Source organism: Budorcas taxicolor, chromosome 1 (genome assembly GCF_023091745.1).
Source record: "Budorcas taxicolor isolate Tak-1 chromosome 1, Takin1.1, whole genome shotgun sequence".
NCBI classification, from domain to species: domain Eukaryota; kingdom Metazoa; phylum Chordata; class Mammalia; order Artiodactyla; family Bovidae; genus Budorcas; species Budorcas taxicolor.
The window spans coordinates 7,872,734-7,899,427 of NC_068910.1; the positions used below are offsets into that span (position 1 = coordinate 7,872,734).

The 26,694-nt window shown below is 48.5% G+C and overlaps 2 protein-coding genes and 1 long non-coding RNA gene across 3 annotated transcripts; all 3 read right to left on the reverse strand.

Annotated features, from left to right (window-relative positions):
* Positions 1-270: 270 nt before the first annotated feature.
* LOC128057702 (serine protease 45) lies at positions 271-7,888 on the reverse strand. Its single transcript, XM_052650188.1, has 6 exons — positions 7,786-7,888; positions 5,842-5,868; positions 2,621-2,768; positions 1,860-2,134; positions 840-1,003; positions 271-504 (listed from the first exon to the last, which is right to left on the reverse strand). The coding sequence occupies exons 1-6, from the start codon at positions 7,886-7,888 to the stop codon at positions 271-273; spliced, it is 951 nt and encodes a 316-aa protein (XP_052506148.1).
* A 7,403-nt stretch (positions 7,889-15,291) lies between these two features.
* Positions 15,292-19,752, reverse strand: LOC128044839 (serine protease 44-like). Its single transcript, XM_052637270.1, has 6 exons — positions 19,668-19,752; positions 19,308-19,481; positions 19,135-19,194; positions 18,920-19,079; positions 18,303-18,318; positions 15,292-15,528 (listed from the first exon to the last, which is right to left on the reverse strand). The coding sequence occupies exons 1-6, from the start codon at positions 19,750-19,752 to the stop codon at positions 15,292-15,294; spliced, it is 732 nt and encodes a 243-aa protein (XP_052493230.1).
* A 915-nt stretch (positions 19,753-20,667) lies between these two features.
* LOC128045324 (uncharacterized) lies at positions 20,668-23,088 on the reverse strand. The gene is made up of 3 exons (XR_008199152.1): positions 23,044-23,088; positions 22,046-22,551; positions 20,668-20,796 (listed from the first exon to the last, which is right to left on the reverse strand). It is a non-coding gene; the product is annotated as an uncharacterized LOC128045324 (long non-coding RNA).
* Positions 23,089-26,694: the final 3,606 nt, after the last annotated feature.

The window sequence follows — 26,694 nt, forward strand, 5'->3', positions numbered from 1 at the left end:
ACAGAGTCAGCTTATGTTTTCACAAATTTAATCCCTGCTATCCTGATCCCCAATTCCAGAGCACTTCTAGGCCACACTTCCTCTCTCCTGGTCACTCAAGGCTTAGTCATCCACCACTTCCCTCCCGACTAGGAGGCCAAAACTGGACTCAGTCCCAGGGGCCACTTTTTCCCCATCTTGACTCTTGTTGAATACAGACCCATGACCTTGATCTAATCTTGATCTGGCCTCATTCAGCAAAGGTGAAGCATGGAGAAGGGAGAGCGAAGATCAGGGGCCCATCTGGGGCTGCAGCAGCCAGAACAGGAGTAGGAGCCAGGCAGAAGTGCAGGGAACTGAGAGAATCCCATTGCTTATTTGCTTCTTGATCCATCTGCTGTATTTGGTGATACGGGTATACACGCCCGGATTACGTACTTTGGCGCAGGCCTTTTCCCAGGACAACACCCCAGCAAGAATCCATCTGCCCTCGACTTCACAAGCCAATGGACCCCCAGAATCCCCCTAGGCAAAGAGAAAAGAGTGATGGAGGCTTCCGGCCCAGCTGGAGCCCAAGGGACTGGGGGACCCAGAATGCCCACCCTCTGAGTTCTGCTTGGAAGCTTGTTTCAATCCTTGAGGATCTCACTTCATGGAATCTTCCTTCACTCCTCAGCTGAGGACCCCATCCCAGAATATCAGGCAAAAATCAAAATCACGGGGAAGGAAAACGGGAGAAGGGCTCCGCCTGATAATGATGACAAAGAGGGAGGCCAAGCAAACCCCTCCCTGGGGAACTGCCCCCCTATCTGGAATCATCCCAACCGAAGGACAGCTGCCAGAACCTCCCAGAAACTCACAGAGCACAAGTCTTCTTTGTAATTGGTGGCACAAATCATATCCCCCAGCACAAGGGGGACAACACGGGGGATGTGGGACTTCTTGCGGTAAATCTGGTCACACTTCTTGTTGTCCATGATAAACACCTCGGCCTCCTGCAGCTCTGGGGCCAGAGTGGAGTTGGCTGTGGAGGAGTCCAGTGGGGTGAGAACTGACTCCTCATTCCACTCAACCCTGCCTCTTCCCAGGGTTTGTCCCTCCAGCATCAAGACTTGGCCACACCCCTTCACGTCTCCAGGCCCTCCTTCACTTGGCCCTTCCCCTGTGGTGTGGACCATGTCTGACAAGCACCTAACTCTCTAAAGCTCTTCTCCAAAATCCGTTTCTCTGGAAATCTTTTGCTTTTGAACCAAGCAAGATACAATACAAATTTCAGTGCAACTACTCCGAAATTGAGACCCCAACACCATGCTGCTTCTCTCCAGCCTCTGAGCTTTGTACTGGCTGTGCCCTCTGCCACCTGACTGACACTCATTCCTCCTTCTGGCACCTCAGGCAGACCCTCTGCCCAGAGCTCATCCCAGACTCCTCCTGACTTACTCTCATGATCACCTGATAAAGTCTCTGCCTCTTTCCTTGTGAGTCTGTGCCCCTACCCACACTCCAGTTATGAGCTCCCAAGAGGCAGGACATATATCCTCAGTGCCAAGGGTCTGGCACGTGGCAGATGCCTGAACATTGACATCTGTCAGGTAAACGAATAACTGAATGAATCTATGAATCCCTAACTCTAAGCTTCTGAAAGAAGCAAATGATCAGGCTTTCCTAGGTCCAAATGAAGGGCCCACAGCAAGTGCAATGGTGTCAACCATGGCAACAGTTCTCATGTGAGGAGCAATCCTAACACATCCAAAGAACCAGGGGTCAGAGGAAACAGCTTCGTGAGAGGCACCATGAAGGGGCTCAGCAGGCAAGACCCCAAGAGAATGGAGTGTACTCTCTGGGGTGCCATACCTCACCCCCAACCCCTTCCTCCTTACCTGAGAAGCGCTGTTTAACCTGGCCCCAGCCAGTTACCCAGCACTGTGTCCCAACCTTGAGGCTGTAGTTGGGCTCCGGAAGGCAGATGGGCTGCACATACTTGCTGATGATGACAGGATTGTAAAGCTGGAGAAGGGCCACATCACCCATGATGAAGGTCCGGCCCCAGTACTTGGGGTGCATAATGATGTCCCTCACAGGGATCAAGAGGGTTCTTGTGGAGTTCGGGGGCATCAGCTTGGAGGTGCCAAGAATCACTGAATACTCTTTTGTGCTACAGGAGACACAGAGCCCCATCTGGTGGATCTCAGGTTCTCAAGCAACACTATGCTCCTACCTCCACCAAGGATGCTCCCGTTAATAGAAGTCCTGCCTGATTTGCCCTGCTCACTCCATCCTGCTCATCCAGCCTAGGCGCCCTCAGGGTCAGAGAGATGACTGCCTCCTCATTCATCAGTCGGGCTGATCAAGTGGCCTGGTCCATGTGTAGTTACTAGCACGCATGCAGGTTCTCATGTGTGTGAGGGGTGGGGTGTATGCTGGGTTTGCCTGTTGCCCTGGCTAGGATAGTCTCTGTTGCTTGGGTTCCTGCCCTGGCTCAGTTCCCTGGCCTCTGTGAGATCATAAGAGTGACTCTCTCCTATTCTGGACATCCCTTCCCGCTCCCTCAACCTCCTATATCCCCACGCTATTTCACAGAGGAAACAAGGAGTCTAGGCTGGGTCCTTTACAGTCTTGGGTCTCCAGAGGCCATACTCACCCTTCGATGCAGTGGGCAGCAGTCACCACCCAGTTGAGGTCAATGAGGGCCCCTCCACACACGTGCTCATTTCCCACTCGGAGGCTCACTTCCCAGGGCCAATGGCGAGACAGGTCCAAGTTCTTCGGCCACCAAGGTTGGCCACAAGCTTCAGAAACAGTGTGCCAGGGAGATACAGTGGCCACACAGAGGAGGCTAAGGATGACTAAGACCAAGATGCCCCCAGGGGAATTTGCACAAGGCTGTAAACTCAGGGACTTGCTTCCATTTCAAACAAGGGGAAACTAAAGGTGAGAGAAGAGCAGCGGCCTACCCAAAGGCACTGAGCTGGACAGAAAATGACAATAACAGAGATAAAAAGCATCAAAACAGAGAGATGACAGGAGGAGGAGAGAGATACTGAGACACACAGGGAGCGAAAAACACAGAACTTCAAAACTAGGGAGAAGCGTAGGAGCCCCAAGACAGGAAATGTATTTTCTTATGTTCTCAGGCCATGTTCCTAAAAGCTTTTCTGCATCTCTTAAATGCAAAAGGCCTCTGTCCCCATCCTACTCAGAGTCAAGAAAATCTCCAGACTCCTATGTCAGAAATCTTTACATAGACGATTCAAGAAAAAGCCCCAGCATGGAGCCAACAGAGGCCTCCCACTCACAGCTTACACACTGTTAGTTTGCAAGCAGTTTCAACAATCAAGTTGTATGACCATATGAATGTGAACATACATGCAGAATTGTAAATAAAATATTAGCCAATATTATATTTTTTAAAATAATGAACCATGAACATGTAGAGATTGTCCCAGGGCACAAGGGTAGTCCACAGTGGAAGCACTCTTGGTGTATTCTCCACATAAACAGTTCTTTTTCTCTAAGGAAAAATCATGTGCTTTTCTCAACAGATATAGAAAAGGGCATTTCAAAAATTCAACATAGCTTTATGACTAAAAAACAAAACAAACTCTTACTTTAGCAAAGTAAGAAAATCTACAGGAAACATCATACAACATTAAAGAACAAACCAAAAAAATTATACTTTCAGAAGCCAGGAGTAATGATACTTTGTGGGAGGATGGCAAAGGAAGCAACTGGGGTGACAGAAGGGAACTTCTGGGTGCTGGTACCACTCTACTTTCTGACTGGGTGGAGACTGCACAGATGCATTCACTGTGTGATAATTTCATGAGCTGGGTACAAGATTTGTACACTTTTTGTGTGCATGTATATAATACTTCAATAGCTGATTTGTAAAATCAGTAACATTTCTCTACCCCAACCGACCTGAACGTAGCACAGCTATATTCAAAATAAGATACATTTTATAGCTACAAATTATAAAACACCCTGGAGTTCAAGTATTCAACACTAAGCCAGATGTCTGTGGTAATACATTTCAAACTCTAATAAAGGACACTGAAAATGACTGGAATAAATGGAGAAAGACCCAGTGTTTTAAAACAGAATAAATATTTCAGATGCAATTCTTCCCAAAATTAATCTGTAAAGTCACTTTCCCATTTCAAATTTTTAAGAAATTTGATAAACTTACTTTAAAATTGAAATAGAAAAACAAAGGTCCATAAAGTAGAGCAAAGAAGGGATACTTGTCCTAGCAGATACTAAGGCACACAACAAAGCCATAGTAACAAAAACTGTGGTACTGACAAGGACAGACAAGTGGACCCAAAAAAGGAACAGAGAACTTGAAATTGTTCCTCAGAATACAGGAACTTAATGTAAATAAAGGAGCTACCACAATCTGAGTAAATGATGGACTGTTGAGCAGATGGTGCTGGGAAAACTGGCTCATTATAAAATAAGAAAAAAAAACAAAACTCAATTCTTCTCTAGTAGTACTTGAAGACCTTGAAGGTAAAACTGTAAAGTTAACAGGCAAACATGTGACATAGGATGGAAAAGGACTCTTTAAACAAACCTCAAACCACAACCCATAAAAGCATTAAACTGATTAACATGATTACATAAAAATCAAGGATTTTTGACCCCAGGAACAAGGTTAACAGACAGATGACAGATTAGTAGGTAATATCTGCAATGTCTAAAATCAATGCTTTTGTTAGGAATATACAAGGAACTCTAGGAAATCATCAAGAAAAAAGAACAATAGACTATGTACAAAGGGATAAGGACAATCAATTTATCAGAAGAGGAAATTCAAGAGGCCAAAAGCACAATGAGACATGCTCATTAGTAATGAGGAAAATCTCAATTAAACTAAAGAGTCAGTTTTTTTAATCTATTAGATAGGCAAAAAGCTGGATGAAGCCAAGGGGTGGGAGGTCTGTAACAATATATACAACTTCACAAATTGCTGGTAGGAATGCAGAGGGCTGAATTTTTGAAATTCATAGGTTGTACTGTGATTACCTAAGAGAATATCCTTAGAAAATACACATCAGAGTATTCAGAGATAAAGAATTGTATGCTACTCTCAACTGATTCTGAAAAAAATTATGTATATGTATGTGTTCTTATACTATTTTCAGTCTTTTGTACGTTTAAAATGATTTCCAAGGAAAATATTTTTTAAATGGAGCTAAATGAAAAGAGGAGGAAACAGAAAGAGATCTAAAGCACATACTGTTTATGTAAGTTACAAATACATGCACATAAAACCACAATATGTATTTATGCCAAAACACAAAGATACGTATCGAACATACAAGAAAGGCTGGGAGGAGAGTGAAGAGAAGGAATAGGGGTGGGGCAAAGATATAAGAAGAAATAACTAACTTAATCAACCAAACAATCCACAATAAATCGGGGTGCACCTGTTACAATGGAAACCTATGAACAAACAGGGGCAACACAACCCTCCACCCTTAAAAGTCTAAGGAAAAAGACAGGAAGATCTCAGAAGAGCCAGGCTCTGCAGACACTTCCATAAGGCCCAAGAGGCTCCATTTGTAAATGAACAGTTCAGAGCTCAAAAGGTTTCTTCCTGGGCATGTTCCCTGATGGGATACAGCCTCAGTTGAACTTGAAGAGGCTCTGCATTCCCACAGGAGGCCCAGATACTCTTTCATTGTACACTGTTGAGTCTGTACTTCCTGACAGGCACAGGCTGTTCTTTAGAAAGCAGGCCATTTACACTGAGTTTCTGCTTCTTATAGACCCAGAAACACTAGCTCTGTGACCCTCTTCAGAATATACCCTCCCAGGATCCAAGGTTTTCTTGAGGCAGGGTCTTACCCTACCCACCTGGTTTGGTGCTGTCTCCTTTGTAACCTGGAGGAGAAACGGGGAACAGAGATGAAATAAGAGGTTGTAACAGGATGACAATGAAGTACATTTTTCATTAGTTCATTCAATCCTTCACCAATTATTTCCTAATCTCCCACTCTGTTCCCAGCCCTGGAGCCCAAGGACAAGGGGCTGGGGGTTGTATCAAGAGACAGAGGTGTATCAGACAGACCCATCCTGTATGCGCACTTGAGGAGCAGGTTGTCCAGAAGAGAAGTCACAAGTAAACACACAGTCACTCATGTGAGATCAAGTGGGGACAAGGCTCCAGGTGGCAGGTAAGTCCAGAAGAAGACAGAGAGGATTCTGGAAAGAGGGGTTATTGTGCCAGATCTTAAAGATGAGAGAGTAAAACAGAAATGAAAAGTGACAATGACATTCTTTATGAAAGAAGCATCATGGTGTAAGCTGGCGACTCTAGAGGATAAAGGACAAAGCCTGTGATGGCAAGAAATGACGCCAGGGGAAGAAAGTCAGGAGTCAATCAGAAGTGCCTTCATAAGTCAGGCCAAGAAGCCTGGGTGAGACTCTGGGAGGAGGGAGGCCAATGGAGGTGTGACATGGTCAGGCTTGTATTGTGAAGGCAGTATGCAGATTAGATAGGAAGGTGAAAAGGTTGAATGCAGTAAGATTTCACCAAAGCCGTGGCAGAAGCCAGGCTACAAATGAAGAGGGCTGGACGAAGTGGCAGTGGCAAAAGACTTGATGAGTTGGATGGGACTAAGGAAGATAGCCGAGTCTACGGAAGACTCCCCAATTTCTGATTTTAGAGATAAATGACTACTATCCACTGAGTAAGAGGACAGAGTAAGAGAACCTAGTTTATCGGAAGAAGAGGATCTCAACTTTGGAACCCAAGGAGCTGTGATGGCTCTAGGTCATTCAAGAACAGGTGCCCAGTATGTTGCTGTGCATCCAGGCACATTGTTTCCTGAGGGAGCAGCATCACATAAATGGCAGCTGCAGCTCAATACCCAGGGCAAGTGAGTTCACTCAGGGAGCAGTGAAGAGGGAACCCAGACAAGACTTCTGGGAACACCAATAAGTCAGGGATGACCAGAACATGGGGCGCCTGGGAGGCACACAGAAGAGCATGGGAGTCACTCTGAGGTAGAGGAGAATCAGGAACACGGCCTGAGAGAAGCGGAGGGATTAGAGAAAATCAGAGGGAGGAGTGGAAAGGTCAGGGATGACAGGGCAAAGACATGCCAGGAACGCGCTAAGGATTGGTTGAGAAGTGAGGAAGCACCCGAAGGAAAGATGAAGTGAAAACTTACTTCGAGAAATCTGGCAGTGAGGGGATGAGACAGGGTGAAGAAACACAGTAAACAGAAAGGGAGAGGATACAGATCTACGAGCGCAGACGGAGGGCCCAGAGTCCACAGCTGGGGTGAGCAGGCTGACCTTGAACAGGAGGCCTGGCTCTGATTCCTAAAGAAAGGGTAACACTCAGGTTTGGAGGGGCCGCCGGGCCTGAGGGAGTCAAGGGAAACAGCACCTGAGGGCCTGTGTTTCCTGAGGGAAGGAAGCCACTGCTAGTGAGGCTACCCTCCGAAGAACAGAGGGTCTGAGAAGAAAGTGAAGTTGACCACACTGGTTTAAGTGTGGGGAGACCCTGGGCTTAGCCCTCACAGCAGGGATGACTACCCTCGCACCACAGGGCCTCAGGAGGCTGTAGGGCCGGCAGGCCTAAGGATAGACGCAGAGAGGGCGGGAGTTTGCGAGTCCTGGAACAAGGGAACCGCCCTGAGAGAGGCCCGAAGGCTCAGTTGAGGAGAAGGGGCTCCGGGCTGGCGGGAGGCGCAGGGCCCATCCCGGCCTCTCCCGCGGGTTGGAGGGCAGCGTCGGGGGAGGACGACCCGGAGCAGAGCGGGAGCGGCGCGGAACAGACGCCGCCCTCACCGGAGTTCAGCAGCAGCAGTAGCCGCAGCAGAAAGCTGCGGCTCAGGCCTAACGGCCTCGAGGCTGCACGCCCTGCGCTAAGGCAGGGCAGCGAGGCGGCCATAAGGCCCCTGAGGCGGCCTCTAGCGGCAGCAGCGGCGGCCCGCGTGAACCCCGGACGCCGCGACGACTTCACCCGCACTTGACGCACAGGACGGAGCTTCAGACACGTGACGGCCCGTCCAGCACGTGATGACGTCGATGACGCGCGATGGTGCACCTGGAATCCTGAACGCTCAGCAACACGTAGGCCCACCTCCTGCGGGCTCCGTGAAGATGACTGCAGAGCCTTGGGCCTCTTGTTGCCTCCTCAGTGGCCGGTGCCATGGAAGTACCCCCAAGTGCCTTAAGTTGGTGACTGTACCCCCAAACCTGGCCAGTGAAGGCACATCCAAATCCTCAGACTGGTGTTGGCGACATGTCATCCAGCCTCTGATCACAACCTTGTTTCCCTTGCGTTGAAGAGTTTCTCAGTTTATGTTGTTTTGAGACTCTGGAAAGATATAAAAAGCACCAGAAAAGAACACTAAGGCTAGGGAATTAGGGAAGATGTCCTTATAAAAGTGACATTTAAGCTGGAAATCTATATGCAGTTCAGGAAGCAACAGTTAGAACTGGACATGGAACAACAGACTGGTTGCAAATAGGAAAAGGAGTACGTCAAGGATGTATATTGTCACCCTGCTTATTTAACTTATATGCAGAGTACATCATGAGAAACACTGGACTGGAAGAAACACAAGCTGGAATCAAGATTGCCAAGAGAAATATCAATAACTTCAGATATGCAGATGACACCACCCTTTTGGCAGAAAGTGAAGGGGAACTAAAAAGCCTCTTGATGAAAGTGAAAGTGGAGAGTGAAAAAGTTGGCTTTAAGTTCAACATTCAGAAAACGAAGATCATGGCATCTGGTCCCATCACTTCATGGGAAATAGATGGGGAAACAGTGGAAACAATGTCAGACTTTATTTTGGGGGGCTCCAAAATCACAGCAGATGGTGACTGCAGCCATGAAATTGAAAGATGCTTACTCCTTGGAAGAAAAGTTATGACGAACCTAGATAGTATATTCAAAAGCAGAGACGTTACTTTGCCGACTAAGGTCCATCTAGTCAAGGCTATGGTTTTTCCTGTGGTCATGTATGGATGTGAGAGTTGGACTGTGAAGAAGGCAGACCGCTGAAGAATTGATGCTTTTGAACTGTGGTGTTGGAGAAGACTCTTCAGAGTTCCTTGGACTGCAAGGAGATCCAACCAGTCCATTCTGAAGGACATCAGCCCTGGGATTTCTTTGGAAGGAATGATGCTAAAGCTGAGGCTCCAGTACTTTGGCCACCTCATGAGAAGAGTTGACTCATTGGAAAAGACTCTGATGCTGGGAGGCATTGGGGGCAGGAGGAGAAGGGGACGACTGAGGATGAGATGGCTGGATGGCATCAGTGACTCGATGGACGCGAGTCTGGGTGAACTCCGGGAGTTGGTGATGGACAGGGAGGCCTGGCGTGCTGCGATTCATGGGGTCACAAAGAGTCAGACACGACTGAGTGACTGAACTGAACTGAACTGAAGACTTGAACGAGAGACCTTGGGGGAGACCTCAGAAAGGTGTTTATACACTTTCACAAACCACCAGTGGGATGGTAGAAACTGAAAGAAACGGTGGCGGATATGAAACCTTGGGCTTTCACAGGATGATTTGTAGAAGAATGCTGTTTTGGGATCTGCTGGGTCTAGTCAAGGCTATGGTTTTTCCTGTGGTCATGTATGGATGTGAGTTGGACTGTGAAGAAGGCAGACCGCCGAAAAATTGATGCTTTTGAACTGTGGTGTTGGAGAAGACTCTTGAGGGTCCCTTGGACTGCAAGGAGATCCAACCAGCCCATTCTGAAGGGCATCAGCCCTGGGATTTCTTTGGAGGGAATGATGCTAAAGCTGAGGCTCCAGTACTTTGGCCACCTCACACAAAGAGTTGACTCATTGGAGAAGGCTCTGATGCTGGGAGGGATTGGGGGCAGGAGGAGAAGGGGACGACAGAGGATGAGATGGCTGGATGGCATCAGTGACTCGATGGACGTGGGTCTGAGTGAACTCCAGGAGTTGGTGATGGACAGGGAAGCCTGGTGTGCTGCGATTTATGGGGTCGCAGAGTCGGACACAACTGAGCGACTGAACTGAACTGAACTGAACTGGTGTATCCAGGATTGGGAGATGACAATCAAGATTCCTGCTGCCTCTGTCAAGTGTGGGGGACCCAAGTCTGGGAACCACATTCTGCACCCTAGCATCCGCAGCGGTCCAGAATATGAGTTCCACTAATAGGAAGTGAGGAGAGGTGACATGTGCCACTTTAATGCAAAGGCAGTAAAGAGAAGATTGACTTCTCTATTGTGTTGATGCAGAGCAATGGCTCTCAAAGTGTGGTCCACAGAGCAGCAGGAGCAGCACCTGGGAACTTAAGAGATGTACATTTTTAAGACCCACCCAAACCTACAGGATGTAAAACTCTGGGAGTGGAATCAGTTATCTGTAGTTGAACAAGCCGTCCAGGGAAGTCTGAGGTAGGTAAGCATGAACCACAGGGCTGAGAGGACATAATATAGAGAAAAGCCACCTGCTGACCAAGAACACCTGATTGGGATGACATAGGAACGAGAAGTTCAATTTATTTTGTTAACCCATGAATATTCAGTGACTTCTTTTTTTAATTTTATTGAGGTATAGTTGATTTATGTTAATTTCTGCTGTACAGCAAAATTATTTATTTATATAGATACTTAGATTACATGGGGAGTCCCAGGTGGCTCAGTGGGTTAAAAATCCCCCTGTAATGCAGGAGACACAGAAACACAGGTTCAATCCCTGGGTCAGGAAGATCCCCTGGAGGACATGGCAACCCACTCCAATAGTGTTGCCTGGAGAATCCCATGGAAAGAGGAGCCTGGCAGGCTACAGTCCACGGGGTCGCAGAGTCAGACATGACTCAAGTGACAGAGTACAGAGATTATATAGATGCATTCTTTTTCCTTTTTTCTTCACCATGACTTATCACAGGACATTAAATATATTTCCTGTGTTATACAGTGGGATTCCCTGATAGCTCAGTTGGTAAAGAATCTGCCTGCAATGCAGGAGATCTCGCTTTGATTCCTCATCGGGAAGACCTGCTGGAGAAGGAGTAGGCTACCCACTCAAGTATTCTTGGGCTTCCCTGGTGGCTCAGCTGGTAAAAAAAATCCGCGTGTTTATCCATTCTATATATAATTGTTTGCGTCTGCTAATCCCAAACTCCTGATCTAACCCTCCCTCACCCCTCCTTGGCAACCACAAGTCTGTTCTCTGTGTCTGTTAGCCTGTTTCTGATACATAGATATGTTCATTTGTGTCATATTTTAGATTTCACATATAAGTGATATCATATGGTATTTGTCTTCTTCTGACTTAACTTCACTTAATATAGTCATCTGGAGGTCCATCTAGGATGCTGCAAAATAATGCTGGCATTATTTTGTTCTTTTTCATGGCTGACTATAATCCGTCGTATGTGCTATATCATCTTTATCCATTCCTCTGTCGATGGACATTTAGGTTGTTTCCGTGTCTTGGCTATTGTGAATAGTGCTGCTATGAACACAGGGGTGTGCACGTCTTTTTAAACTATAGTTTCATCCATGTATATGCCCAGAAGTGGGACTACTGAATCATTATGGCAACTCTATTTTTAGTTTTTTGGGGACCCTCCATATCGTTTTCCATAGAGGCTGCATCAATTTATATTCCCAACAGTGCAGGAGGGTTCCCTTTTCTCCACATCTTCTCCAGCATTGTTTTGTGTATTTTTTTTATAATGGTCATTCTCACTGGTGTGAGGTGATACCTCACTGTAGTTTTGATTTGTGGTTTTCTACTAATTAAAAATGCTGATGTTCAGCATCTTTGCTTGTGCCTGTTGGCCATCAATATGTCTTCTTTGGAGAAATGTCCATGTAGGTCTTCTGCGCGTTTTCTGATTGGGTTGTTTTCTCTGTTGAGTTACATGAGCTGTTTGTATATTTTGGAAATTAAGCCCTTGTCAGTCGTATCATTTGCAAATATATTCTCCCAGTCAGTAGGCTGTCTTTCATTTTGTTTATGGTTTCCTTTGCTGTGCAAAAGCTTGTAAGTTTCCTTAGCTTCCATTTGTTTACTTTTGCTTTTATTTTTATTGCCTTGGGAGAGTGATCAAAGAAAACATTGGTATGATTTAGCTCAGTGAGTTCTGCCTGTGTTCTCTTGTAGTTTTATGGTGTTATGTCTTATATTTAGGTCTTTAAGCCATTTTACTTTTGTGTACAGTGTGAGGCTGTGTTTTAACTTCACTGATTTACATCAGTTAAGTTGCTCAGTCGTGTCTGACTCTTCATGACCCCATGGACTGCAGCACACCAGGCCTCCCTGTCCATCACCAACTCCTGGAGTTTACTCAAATTCATGTCCATTGAGTGAGTGATGCCATCCAACCATCTCATCCTCTGTCGTCCCCTTCTCCTCCTGCCTTCAATCTTTCCCAGCATCAGCACCTTTTCAAATAAGTCAGTTCTTCGCATCAGGTTGCCAAAGTATTGGAGTTTCAGCTTCAGCATCAGTCCTTCCAACGAATATTCAGGACTGATTTCCTTTAGGATGGATTGGTTGGATCTCCTTACTGTGCAAGGGACTCTCAAGAGTCTTCTCCAACACCACAGTTCAAAAGCATCAGTTCTTTGGCTCTCAGCTTTCTTTATAGTCCAACTCTCACATCTATACATGACTACTGGAAAAGCCATAGCCTTGCCTAGACAGACCTTTATTGGCAAAGTAATGTCTCTGCTTTTTAATATCCTGTCTAGGTTGGTCATAACTTTTCTCCCAAGGAGCAAGCGTCTTTTAATTTTACAGCTGCCATAACCATCTGCAGTGATTTTGGAGCCCCCCAAAATAAGCAGTCCATCACTGTTTCCACTGTTTCTCCATCTATTTGCCATGAAGTGATGCTGTGAAAGTGCTGCACTCAATATGCCAGCAAATTTGGAAAACTCAGCAGTGGCCACAGGACTGGAAAAGGTCAGCTTTGATTCCAGTCCCTAAGAAAGGCAATGCCAAAGAATGCTTAAACTACTGCACAATTGCACTCATCTCACACACTAGCAAATTAATGCTCAAAATTCTCCAAGCCAGGCTTCAACAATATGTGAACCATGAACTTCTAGATGTTCAGCTGGTTTTAGAAAAGGCAGAGGAACCAGAGATCAAATTGCCAACATCTGCTGGATCATCAAAAAAGCAAGCAAGTTCCAGAAAAACATCTATTTCTGCTTTAATTTCTGCTTTATTGACTATGCCAAAGCCTTTGACTGTGTGGATCACAATAAACTGTGGAAAATTCTGAAAGAGATGGGAATACAGACCACTTGACCTTCCTCTTGAGAAATCTGTATTCAGTTCAGGAAGCAACAGTTAGAATTGGACATGGAACAACAGACTGGTTTCAAATAGGAAAAGGAGTATGTCAAGGCTGTATATTGTCACTCTGCTTATTTAACTTCTATGCAGAGTACATCATGAGAAATGCTGGGCTGGATGAAGCACAGGCTGGAATCAAGATTGCTGGGAGAAATAGCAATAACCTCAGATACGCAGATGACACCACCCTTATGGCAGAAAGTGAAGAAGAACTAAAGAGCCTCTTGATGAAAGTGAAAGAGAAGAGTAAAAAGGTTGGTTTAAAGCTCAACATTCAGAAAACTAAGATCATGGCATCCAGTCCCATTTCATGGCAAATAGATGGAGAAACAGTGGAAACAGTGGCAGACTTTAATCTTTGGGGCTCCAAAATCACTGCAGATGGTGACTGTGGCCATGAAATTAAAAGATGCTTGCTCCTTGGAAGAAAAGTTACGACCAACCTGGACAGCATATTCAAAAGCAGAGACATTACTTTGCCAACAAAGGTCCGTCTAATCAAGGCTTTGGTTTTTGCAGTAGTCGTGTATGGATGTGAGAGTTGGACTACAAAGAAAGCTGAGCGCCGAAGAGTTGACTCTTTTGAACTGTGGTGTTGGAGAAGACTCTTGAGAGTCCCTTGGACTCCAAGGAGATCCAACCAATCCATCCTAAAGGAAATCAGTCCTGAATACTCATTGGAAGGAGTGATGGTGAAGCTGAAACTCCAATACTTTAGCCACCTGATGCAAAGACCTGACTCAGTTGAAAAGACCCTGATGCTGGGAAAGATTGAAGGAGAGAGGAGAAGGGGATAACAGAGGATGAGATGGCTGGATCGCGTCACTGACTCAAAGAACATGAGTTTGAGTAAACTCCAGGAGTTGGTGATGGACAGGGAGGCCTGGCGTGCTGTGGTCCTTGGGGTCTCAAAGAGTCAGACACGACTGAACGACTGAACTGAACCGAACTGATGGGAATGCAGACCTTTGGTAATAAAGTGGAGGTGACCAGCAAGCAGAAGCAGGGGAGGAGGAATAATATTACTCATGCCCCTGCCTGAGTAAGTTTTACTCCCAGTTCCAGTCTCTCTTGATTCTCTACTCTAAGCTATAAAGGCTATGTAATTAGCGTACAAAGCTCCCCACAGACATGCTGATAACTATAATAGGAGTACAGGGAGCAGGAACCTGCTAGCTAAAACCATTCCTAGACTCATCAATGAGTAGGTGTGGACTCACCTCCCCCTCTAGAGCTTAATGAGAACCATGAATAGTTTCTTTGCCAAATGAGAAACTAGTTTTCTACAGAGTATGTCATATGCAACCCCACAACTGCAAGGAGAGAAGAGCATCAGAACACAAAAGAATAAACATTTATTCAGCTGGCATCAGAAATCTCCATACTCCATAACTGCCTCAACACAACTTGGGGTGAGCTTGCATGTGACCGCTGGAGCACTGAGAAGAAGGTTCCAAGACTGAGTTGCCCCAGGAAGATTTGTGTGGCAAAGAATGGGGACTCGGATCCACACTGGGCAGCAGGGGACCTTCTGCCAACCCAGACAACTGAGTCAGAAGCGAACACGGTGAGGCCTCCTCAGTCTCTCCTAACAATCACCACGCAGACTGGTTTGATAAAGTGTCAGGTCTAATGCTGTTGCACCGTTGATGATGTCTCTTCTTTGTTAGATGATGCCCAGACGTAGATAAAGAATCATGAAGCATCACCTGGCAGGTTGCTGTCCATCCAGCTGGGATGGTTTCACCCACTCCTTCCCGGCAGGCAGAGCACAGCCAAGAAGGAGGCATGATAATGCAGGTGCCTGGAACAGCAGGCTAGGAAACATCCAGGGTTCCTTCCTTGCTACCACTTTCTGTCATGTGGATCTCCACAGGGTCAGTGGATCCCAAATGGAATTGAGGAAACAGCACTGAGTAGGAGTGGGAGGTCAGAGGCAGAGCTAATGTGAGACTCAGAAACAGGGGGGAATGTGGACCAGGGTGATCACAGGGCCACCAGGAGGCCCAGGGGCAACACCAGGGACAGTGACAGGATCAAGAATCCAGCTGAGGCACAGGAGGACACCTTAATGATGTGATCAGTGATCCAGTCCTTGTACGAGCTAACTTCTGTATAAACTATAGGCAATTCACTGCGACCACAGGCAATGCCCCAACTCACAATCCCCACCTGGACCCAGGTGTCATTAAATTCACAGACCAGGGGACCCCCAGAATCTCCCTGGAGAGAAAAAAAAAAAAGAAACAAGGATGTAAGGGGATCATCATCAAAAAAGGCTGATTTCTAGCAACGCACTAGGGATCTTGCTAGTGTCACCAAGGTCCTTCCTCCGGTACCTAGCAGGCCCGGGTTTCCTTGAATGACATTTGAGAGCTGAATACTTTAACATCATCTGAGAAATACTACTGCTTCTCAGGTGCTCAGGAACCCACAGGAGCTATAAGGCCAGTAAGCCCTGGACATCAGTCCCGCCAGGATATTCTTAAATTCTCCTTCAGTGCCCCTAAGCCTCTCCTGCCCCTGCGCTTCTCCAAGTCTCCCACCACCCAGCAACTAAAGGGGCATCCCCTGGCACTGTGAGTAGCTTCCAGAGCCCTTGTCGGGCTCTAAGGCCAGAGTCTATTCTACTGGTCAGTCCTGGGCCTTCCCAGCTGTGACATTCTCTCACTATCATTCCAGCATGGGGGGGCCAGAGTCCTTACCTCTGGAGTCACCCGAACTCTCTGCCCGCCCTAAACCCACACATCCAACTACATACTCTACCAGCAGCCCCTCTCTCCAAACACATCCAGACTTGCTAAACCCCCAGCTCACACACACACTGCACATCCTTCCTCAACCCTGTTCTGGTAGGCCCCTCACCAACCAGCTCATCATAAACTCAGAGTCCTCCTCAAGCTCGCCCTCACCCCAACCTCACATGCAGTCGGTGACTAGAAGTGGTGACACAAACCAACTCCTTTCCCCGCCCCCACCCCCACCCCCAGCCCAGGTCCCGCCTGCGGCTCAGCACCACGGCCCACACGATGAAGAACAAACTCCTGGCCTACAGGCCTGCCTGGACAGGACCGAGAAACGCAGACAGCCTGCAGGCCACACGTTCTGACTCCAGCCCCCTACTCTGGCCATACTGGCCTCCTCACTGCTCCAGACCGGATACCCATTCCCTAAACATGGCCTGTGCGTCAGACCTTGAGCCGTGGACTCACTGCTCCCTCTCCCACAGTGATGTTCTCCTCTTGCCAGGACCCAAACACTCATCCTCTGAGACCGGTCCCCTGTCCCCTGCTCAGGAAGCTGCTCAGGGCAGAGGGGAGGCTGTGGGCCCAGGGCTCCTACAGGCACTCGCGGGGGGATCCGGGACTTATGTCTCTGGAGGGCCCACATCTGTATAATAAGATGTATAATGTCTAGGTGGAGGGTTGTGAGCTGGGAGACTGACCTAATGTGGGTGAATGCTCACACTGGCACAGGAAACGACGACAGAAAGAACTCAGTTACAGGAACTACGTGATTATCATCATCACCCCCAACTTCACCACACCCGGCAGCAGCCCCAGGATGGGAGGGCTGCTCCCTATTGGAGGAACAGGCCAGGCCAGCTCATGGGTATCTTGAGGGGTTCTCCCCTGAATCTCCTTAAGTAAAGGCTGAAAGAGGAGCTGGGAAATAACCCAGGCCCTGCTACTGGGGAATAAGGAAACTGCACAACCTCAGTACAGAGGTGGCAAGGGACCCATCAACTCACCTTGCAGGGGCTTTTAAGATATTCGTGATAGCCACAGATCATCCCTTTTCGAACTAATGTACGACGATATCCTAAATGTGTCTGCAATTTCTCATTACATAATGTGTGGCGAAGAAGGATTTGGTCAGTCTCCTGAAGAATTTCTGGCAGCACTTTGGCTACAGAAAGACAACTCAGAAATAAAACGTTTGCTTGAGTTGACTAGAACGGGGCGCCCAGATCCCATTCTGGGTCTTTTGCATTTGAGTTTTTGGCTGCACTGTGCAGCATGCAGGATCTTAACTCCCTAACCACAGATCAAACCTGCACCCCCTGGAGTGGAAGCGTGGGGTCTTAACCACTGGACTGCAAGGAAGTCCCACACTCTGGGTCTTAATCAGTGCATTTACACTCCTTCTAAGAGAAGGAAGGACAATGGGTTCTGAACCATTTGATACAGAAGGACGTGAGGCCAACTGCTCACACAGGGAGCTGACGAGGTAAGAAGCTAAGCCAAGTCAGAAGGAGGAACGGATCAGGACACAAAGAGACAAGGCTTCTTACAAGGCCTGATACAAAAGCAACTGTCATCACTGTGTGTATCAGCAATAGCAGTGACAGGTGTCTGTACAGGGCTCGGTCACAGACTCCGGGACAAGCAGTGCCCACGGGTACCAACCCAGCCTCCTCCCAGGGCTGCTCTGGCTAGACCCACATCCCAGGCACAAGAAGCTCCCTCCCCACCTGGCAGGTAATTCCAGAGCAGGACAGCTCTGACTGGCAGACAGCTCATCATCCTGGAGCTGAAGTCCGCCCTGGAGAGGACCCACCATACCAGGACCCCCGCCCCCAGGTCTAACGCAACAGGAGGAATCCCTACTGTGCTGCAGTCACTCCCAGGCAGCCTCAGCTCCACCTCCTCCCTTGCCCACCTGTAGAGAACCAGCCTCCCTGTCCCTCCCTTCAGCCAACTGGCCAACCCCAGGGCTCCAGACTTCCCCCTCAGACCCTGCCTGCCAGTCTCACCGTCTTCCTTCAGTTGGCCCCATCCAGTCACCCAGCACCGTGTCCCAGTTTCCGCTTCAAAATTCTTTACAGGGAGACACACTGGCTGGATGAATGCAGAATAATTCACAGAGTGGGCCAGCAGAACAAGAGCTATGTCATTAATCAAAGTTCTAACATCATAAAAGCTATGGCAAACGATGTCTCGAACTGGAATGACCATTCCCAATTGGGGACGTAACAGTGTGCTTCCCATCCGCACTGTATATTCCTCAAAGCTGTGGAAAGAGAACATGGCCCTCACAGAGATGTTGGAGGGGCTACGCTCCCCCCACCCCACCCCTTCCAGGTTCTTCTCATCCTGATCCCATCTCCTGCAACAGCCATCAGGGCTTTCCAGGTTGCTCAGCGGTAAAGACTCTGCCTGCCGATGCAAGAGACATAAGAGACTCGGATTTGATCCCCAGATCTGGAAGATCCCCTGGAGGAGAGCGTGGATACCCACTCCAGTATGCTTGCCTGGAGAATCTATGGACACATGAGTCTGATAGGCTACAGTCCATAGGGCCACACAGAGTCGGACACGACTGAAGTGACTTAGCACACATGACAGCCACTGGCCTTTTTCTCCCTCTAAACCACACACATCCCCTTGCAGAGCCCTAACCACTGGAGTCCGTGGTCTCCAACTGAGGTCCCACAGCCACTGGAGCAGAACGTGGGCTCTTGGTAGAAATGCAAAACTCATGTAGCACTCGCAGTGAACACAAACTAGGGACTGTGGCCTCTTTTTCAGATGAAGAAGAGGAAAGGGGCAGGAATGGCTCCACTTCGTAACAGCCTGAGCAGCAGGCCAAGCCCAGAACAGAAAACACTCACCCAAATATGCAGTGAGCTGCAGTCAGTACCCACTGCGGGGCAATGAGGGAGCCTCCGCACACGTGTACATTGTTGATCTGCAGGCTCACCTGCCAGGGCCACTTTCTGTCTGGGGCTGGCCTTCCACCAACTATCCTCATCTTCCGATGGCCACATGTTCCTGGGCTCAGTAAAAAGAGGGGCTGGAAGTGAAGCTGCTGGCTCCCTTCTAATACCTCCACCGCCTTCCACCGCCACCACCAGTGTCTCTGCATCTGCGCCCACCACCCTCACCGCTGAGGGAGAGACAGGTTTCCTCTCAAACCCACCAGGACAGTCACCCAGCCAGGGATGCGCTGCCTCTAGTTCCCAGGTGGCCTGTAGAGCCCCGTGCAGAAAGAAGCAGTACCTGGTACGAACGACCCTCCAAAGGGAGGCGGGGTCTGCAGAACATCTTCCGCTGGGGGTGCAGGCAGCCCTGGAGCTGTTGGAACCGCCTCAGATTTCAGGGGTCCTGGAGCTGAGGGGGCCTCTGCGTTTGCCCGGCTCATTGCAGAATCCTCCTTGGGTCTGGCACGCTCACCTGAGGGAGGCCAGGGACCAGTGAGAAAAGGAGCGGCCTGGAGTGCGGCCCGTCAGCACCGGCCTCTGCCCAGGGCACCATCCCCAGCTCCCCCTTCCGTCCCCCAGCCCTAGTCCAGCCGTCAGCCCCAGCTGCCACGCATCAGTGCAGCCTAGCCACCTCCAGTCCTTGCCGGCCCTGTCTCACGGAGCTGTGGCCAAAGGAACAAGAGCCAGACCAGAAGGCCTAAGGAGCTGCCGCCGCCGCCGCGGGAAACTCCCAGAAACGCCATGGCCGCCTCTAGCCGCCTCCACGCTCTGCGGCGCCCCCTCGTGGGGGCTACGCGCCTGCCCTCCGGTTGGAGGGAACACAGAGCCGGGGCCTGCGGCTCCAACATCTTCACTTTCTGCTTCTTCAGCAGTGCTTCTTCAGTCCACCCTTGAACTCGTAATTAAGTTCTCCACCTTAAAGTAGAGATATCAGGAATTAGATGCCTCAGCGTGATCTAAACACTGGAGACTTAAAAAAAAAAAAAAGAAGAAGAAAAAATGCGATCTGCCCAATGAAACATAAAAGAAAAACAAATGGAAGTATGATAAATAGGAAAACACAGGGCAAAATGGCAGTTTCCAGCCCGAATATAATAGCGTCTGCAAAAAAAACGTGAATGAGTTGAACATACCAAACAACAACTTTCAAACTGGGGGAAAAGGCAAAGTCCAGGAAGTAGATCACTGAAGACACAAATTTACACAGAGATACAGACACCTGGGAAGTAAAGAGACAGAAAGCGGAATGCCAGGACACACTGGTGCAAAAGAAACCAAAAAAAAGCTGGGATAATATTTTAACATTTGTTTATTAAATGAGAGCATAAAGAGAAGACTGTGTAAGGGACAGAGGGAGTTAGATACATAAGATACATAAGGAAAAGCCTTTAAAAGGCGAAGCACAGGGGACCAATTATGGGAAACTGGAAAGTTATAATTTCCTCATGATTTCCGTTTTAAAGGATGGCCATTCACTAGGGTTTTGACTGTTTCAGAAATATGGGATTTTAAAAAATTGATTTTAATATTATTGCTATGTGGCTCATGAACAGAATGTGTATCACACAGATTCCCTGAGATTGTTGATTTTCCATAGGCTCTTTAACAACTTTATTTAACTGCACTGTGTTCAGTTGTGCATCCCACTCCAGTACTCTCACCTGGAGAATCCCAGGGACGGGGGAGCCTGGTCGGCTGCCGCCCATGGGGTCGCACAGAGCTGGACACGACTGAAGTGACTTGGCGGCAGCAGCAGTGTTTAGTTGTGGTACACATGCTCTTTTCAGCTGCAAAAGATAGGATCTAGTTCCTGACCAGGGATCAAACATGGGGGCCCCCCTCCCGCCCCGCCCTCCCTCCCGTCACATTGGGAATGCAGAATCTTAAAATTGGACCACTAGGGAAGTCCCTCTTTAGGCTTTTACTCTTCAAGTTCCCTGAGCATTCAAAAAGAGTAAGTGTTCTCTGTCGGTAGTTGTAAAATTCCTCATAGCACTGTTAGGTCTAGATGATAAATTGTGAGAGGCAACTCCTCTGTGTTTTTGCTTAATTTTACCTACATAACTTATCACCTTCCTAAGAGAAGCAAATAAGAAGCTCCAGTTTCCAATGCCTAACACATCACTGTGAAGAAAACTGAGCGCAAAAGAACTGATGCTTTTGAACTGTGGTGTTGGAGAAGACTCTTGAGAGTCCCTTGGACTGCAAGGAGATCCAACCAGTCCATTCTAACGGAGATCAGTTCTGGGTGTTCATTGGAAGGACTGACGCTAAAGCTGAAACTCCAATACTTTGGGCACCTCATGCGAAGAGTTGGAAAAGACTCTGATGCTGGGAGGGATTGGGGGCAGGAGGAGAAGGGGACGACAGAGGATGAGATGGCTGGATGGCATCACCGACTCGATGGACGTGAGTTTGAGTGAACTCTGGGAGTTGGTGATGGACAGGGAGGCATGGTGTGCTGCGATTCATGGGGTCGCAAAGAGTCAGACATGACTGAGCGACTGAAATGAACTGAACTGAACACATCACACTTCTAACCAAGTACACAGGCTCCTCATCTCCCACTTTCTAGAGAGTAATGGATGCCATGAAAACTCCTCCAGTTAAATGGGAAACTCGTTTCCTAATATGCTATGTGTAACACCACAAACTTCAGGAGAGCACAGCTTCAGAACATACGAGAGACTCTCCAAACATGTATTAGTTTCACACCTGAAATTTCCACTCTCCTGAATGCTGAGTGGTGAGTTCAGAGGCGCCACTGCAGCACTGGGAAGGTGGTTCCAACAATGAGTTGACCCATGAGGGTTTGTGCGGCAGAGCCTGCACACTCACAGAGCGATCTACACTGGAAGCAGAGGACCTTCTCCCAACCCAGACAACTGAGTCCGATATGGAAGTGACGAAGCCTCCTCCCTCCCTCCCAACAATCATCAGGTGGGCTGGTCTGATAAAGTGTCAGGTCTAACACTGCTTCACCGGTGACAATGGAAAAATGTTCTCCAAGACTCGTGCAGCATCCTGAAGCATCACCTGGCAGGTCGCTGTCCATCCAAGTGAGAAGGTTTCACCCACTCCTTCCTGGCAAGCAGAGCACGGCCTACAGATAGGCCTCGATGAGGCAGGTTCCTGGAGCACCAGGCAGGTACCATTTCGGTCTTCACTCGCAGCCACTCTGTCCTGTGGATCTCCACAGGATCAGTGGACCCCAAACGGATTTGAGGACAGGGCATTGAGTAGGAGAGGCATCTCAGAGGCAGGGCTAATGTGACACTCAGAAGCAGAAATGGCAGAGGCCAGGGTGATCACAGGGTTGCCAGGATGCCCAGAGGCAGCAACAGACACAGTAGCAGAATAAGGAATCCAGAGTCCAGACCCGATGCCTGACTCATTCTTGCAGTGATCCAGTCCTTGTAGAAACTAACATCTGTGTACACTGCAGGCACTTCTTTCAAACCACAGCGATCACCCCAGCTCACAGTCCCCACCTGGACCCATGATGTCTGAAACTGACAGACCAGGGGACTCCCAGAATCTCCCTGGAGGAAAAGAAAGAAACAAGCAAAAGAATGGAGGAGATAATCATAACAGGTTGGCAACTATGAAAGGACTGGGGAGACAGGCACCAAGGTCCTTCCCCAGGCCCAGGTTTCCTTGAATGACATTTGAGAGCTGAACACTTTACCATCATCTTAGAAATACTATTCTTTCCCAAGTTCTAGGAATGCACAGGAGCTATAAGGCCAGTAAGCCCTGGACATTGGTCCTACAGGGATATACTCAAATTATCATCATCACCCCCACTTTACTGCATGCTGGCAGCACCCCCAGGATGGGAGGGCTGCTCCCTATTGGAGGAACAGGCCAGGCCAGCTCACAGATGTCTTGAGGGGCTCTCTACTGAATCTCCTAAAGCAAAGGCTTTAGGAGAAAAAGAAGGTGGGAGATAACTCAGGCCCTGTTACTAGGGAATGAAGAAACTTTCAGGGGACAACCTCAATACAGAGGTGGCAAGGGACCCATCAACTCACCCTACAGGGACCTGTGCTCTTTATGTTCTGGGCACAGACCATCCCTTTTTGAACCCGATTGTCTGATTTGTTTGCTGTTTTCTCGACCATCACAGCACATTGCTTTAGGGTCCTGAAGTTTAGGTGATGTTGAACCCGGGTCTACAGAGACAATTCAGGAGTAAGAGAACCTGCATGAGTGGAACACAGCAGGGTCATTCAGATCCCATGGTGGGTCTTGATCGGGGCATTCACATTCCTTCCCTCTTAGAGAAGGAAGGACAGTCGGTTCTGTCCCATTTGACACAGAAGGACCTGAGGCCAACTGCTCACACAGGGAGCAGACGAGGTAAGAAGCTAAGCCAAGTCAGAAGGAGGAACGGATCAGGACACAAAGAGAGAAGGTTTCTTACAAGGCCTGATACAAAAGCAACTGTCATCACTCTGAGTATCCACTGTAGCAGTGACAGGTGTCTGTACAGGGCTCGGTCACAGACTCCGGGACAAGCAGTGCCCACGGGTACCAACCCAGCCTCCTCCCAGGGCTGCTCTGGCTAGACCCACATCCCAGGCACAAGAAGCTCCCTCCCCACCTGGCAGGTAATTCCAGAGCAGGACAGCTCTGACTGGCAGACAGCTCATCATCCTGGAGCTGAAGTCCGCCCTGGAGAGGACCCACCATACCAGGACCCCCGCCCCCAGGTCTAACATAACAGGAGGAATCCCTACTGCGCTGCAGTCACTCCCAGGCAGCCTCAGCTCCACCTCCTCCCTTGCCCACCTGTAGAGAACCAGCCTCCCTGTCCCTCCCTTCAGCCGACTGGCCAACCCCAGGGCTCCAGACTTCTCCCCTCAGATCCTGCCTGCCAGTCTCACCAAATTCTGTAATTCGGCCCCATGCAGTCATCCAGCACTGTGTCCCAGGTCTCACTTCAAAATTCTTTCTAGGGAGACACTGGCTGGATGTATGCAGAATAATTCACAGAGTGGGCCAGCTGAAGAAGGGCAATGTCATTAGTGATAAGGGTCGAATTAAAATCCGTATGCCAAAAAATGTGTTTAACTGGAACGACCACTGTAGTTTGGCAACCCGAAAATAAGTATGTGGTTCCCATCTTCACCGTAAGGTCTTGATAGCTGTGGGAAGACAATATGCCCTCACAGAGATGCTGGAGGGTCTACTCTCTCCTCCACCCCTTCCAGGTTCTTCCCAGCCTGTTCCCATCTCCTATACCAGCCATCAGCCTTTTTATGTTCTAAACCACATCCGCTCCTGACACCTAACCACTGGAGTCAGCGGTTCTCCAAGTGAGGTCCCAGGACCACCAGAGAAGCACCTGGGATCTTGGTAGAAATTCAAGACTCTTGTTTCACTCATAGTGTATATGACCTCCTTTTAAAATTAAGAAAGGAAAGCTCAGGTACAGGCTCAGGCAGGGGGATGTGAATGGCTCTGTTTAATGTAGCCCAAGCAACAGACCAAGCCCACTGGCCCAGATACTCACCCAGTTACACGGTGAGCTGCCGTCAGCACCCACTGTGGGGCGATGAGGGAACCTCCTCATCTGTGCCAATCTCTGAACTGCAAGGCTGACCTGCCAGGGCCACTTTCTTTCTGGGGCTGGCTTTCCACCAACCATCTCCAAAATCCGATGGCCACAGGCTCCTTGGCTCAGTAAAGGGGAACAGAGTGAAGCTGCTGTCTCCATTCCACCTTCTCCATCACCTCCACTTCCTCCACCACCGCCAACACCAACACCGCTTCCAACTCCACCTCTACCACCTGTGCCTCCCAAAGCAGAGCCAGGTTTCCTCTCAAATTATCCAGAATGGGCTAACCCTGCAACCCAACCCACCCCTGCTCCCCGACCCCTGGCCAGGACATGATCCCAGTTGGGCTCCAAGCACAAGTACAGCCCTGTCCAAAGGCAGTACCTAGAGGAGGCAACCCTTCCAACACAGGGGTCTGGCTGGATCCCACAGTCTCTTTCGCAGTGGGCGTGGGTGGCACAGGAGCAACGGCGGGTACTGGGACCTGCAGGGATTGCAGGTGCCCTGAAGCTGTTGATGCCTCTGGGGTTGCCAGGCTCACTGCACAATCTTCCTTGGGCCTGGCACCCTCACCTGGGAACAAGAGGGTCCAGTGAGAAAAGCAGCTGGCCGCAGCAAGGACCCTCATCACCGGCTTCTTCCCAGAAAACCGTCCCATCTCCAAACCCAAATTCCGAACCCCCACCCCCGAACCCCACCTCCCAGTCCCAGTACCTACCCACGCCCCCTGCAAGCAACCCCCACCCTCAGCACCACGCAAGCAGCCTAGCCCATCCAAGCCCAATCCCTGCCTGCCGTGGTCTCCCTGAGTTGGGGCCAAAGGACCAGGAGCCGGACCAGGAGGTCCAGGGAGCCTCCACCCCTGCGGGTGTCGCTCAGAGAAGCCCTGGGCACCTCTAACCGCCTCCGCGCTCTGCGGCGCCCCCTCGCGGCATCCCGCACCTGGCTTCCGGTTGCCAGGAACACAGGGCTAGGGCCGGATCCCAAGGCGGCTCCTCCAACATCTTCCTTCTTCCTCAGCCATGCGCTTCAATCTATTCTGGTTGTGTTCTTAAGGCCCTTGACTTAATTAAGTTCTCCACCTTAAAGGAGAGATATTCTGGATTAGATATCTCAGCGTGATCTAAACATGGTAGCCCTTTAAAAAAAAGAAAAGAAAGAGACACACAGATGCAATCTAATCTCTCCAGTGAAACATAGAAGAAAATCAAAAGAAACAAGGTAAACCGAAAGTGCGGAACAGATGGCAGTTTTGAGCCTGAATATAGTAGCATCTGCAATAAGGGTGAATGCATTGAACATACCAGACAACATAACTTTCAAGTTGGAGGAAAAGCCAAGGTCCAGAAACAGACTCTCTGAAGAGACAAACTTACACAAAGAGATACACACAGGTGGGAAATAAAGGAATAGAAAGGGAAATGCCAGGTCACACTGGTGCAAAACAAACAGAAGCTAGTATAGCAATATGGTCATTAGATCATAGCGTTTAAAGCAAAAATGATACAAGGGACAAAGGCAGTTATATACAGTAAGACCAAGACATAAAGGACAGGATACGATGACAGCCTTTAAAACAGAAAGCAAATGGGACCCATTTATGGGAAACAGGGACTTCTTATACACTCCTCTTAGGAAGCTGACAATTTACATAGGCAAAATTAGCAAAAATATAGAGTACTTGACTCTCATAACTCATCGTCTAGACCTAACAGTGCTATGATGAATTTTACAACTACTGAGAGAGAACACTCTTACGGAACACATAGGGAACTTTCAGAATCAAAGCCCTAAGGAAAATCAATAATCTCAAGGAACCAATGTGATACACATTCTATTCACGAGCCACACATCAATAACATTAAAACCAACTTTAAAAAATACTCAATTCCTGAAAAAAAAGCCAAAACTCTAGATAAAGGTGCACCTTTAAAAATTAGGAAATCACGAGGGAAATTTGACATTTTAGAGATCAGTGCCAATGAAAGCATTACCTATGAAATTGTATATGATACAGCCACAGTGAACTTCCAGATGTTCAAGCTGGATTTAGAAAAGGCAGAGGAACCAGAGATCAAATTGCCAATATCTGTTGGATCATAGAAAAAGCAAGAGAGTTCC

Bases quoted from the DNA above. Each gene is read 5' to 3' on its own strand.
- LOC128044839 (XM_052637270.1), bottom strand. From the start codon at position 19,752: ATGGCGTTTCTGGGAGTTTCCCGCGGCGGCGGCGGCAGCTCCTTAGGC. The intron at 19,482-19,667 runs GTGAGACAGGGC...GGCCTCCCTCAG, and splicing joins GTTCCTTTGGCCACAGCTCC to GTGAGCGTGCCAGACCCAAG. The intron at 19,080-19,134 runs GTATTAGAAGGG...TACTGAGCCCAG, and splicing joins GGCGGTGGAAGGCGGTGGAG to GAACATGTGGCCATCGGAAG.
- LOC128057702 (XM_052650188.1), bottom strand. From the start codon at position 7,888: ATGGCCGCCTCGCTGCCCTGCCTTAGCGCAGGGCGTGCAGCCTCGAGG. The intron at 2,135-2,620 runs GTGAGTATGGCC...TGTCTCCTGTAG, and splicing joins GCTGCCCACTGCATCGAAGG to CACAAAAGAGTATTCAGTGA. The intron at 1,004-1,859 runs GTAAGGAGGAAG...ACTCCTCCACAG, and splicing joins GGTTAAACAGCGCTTCTCAG to CCAACTCCACTCTGGCCCCA.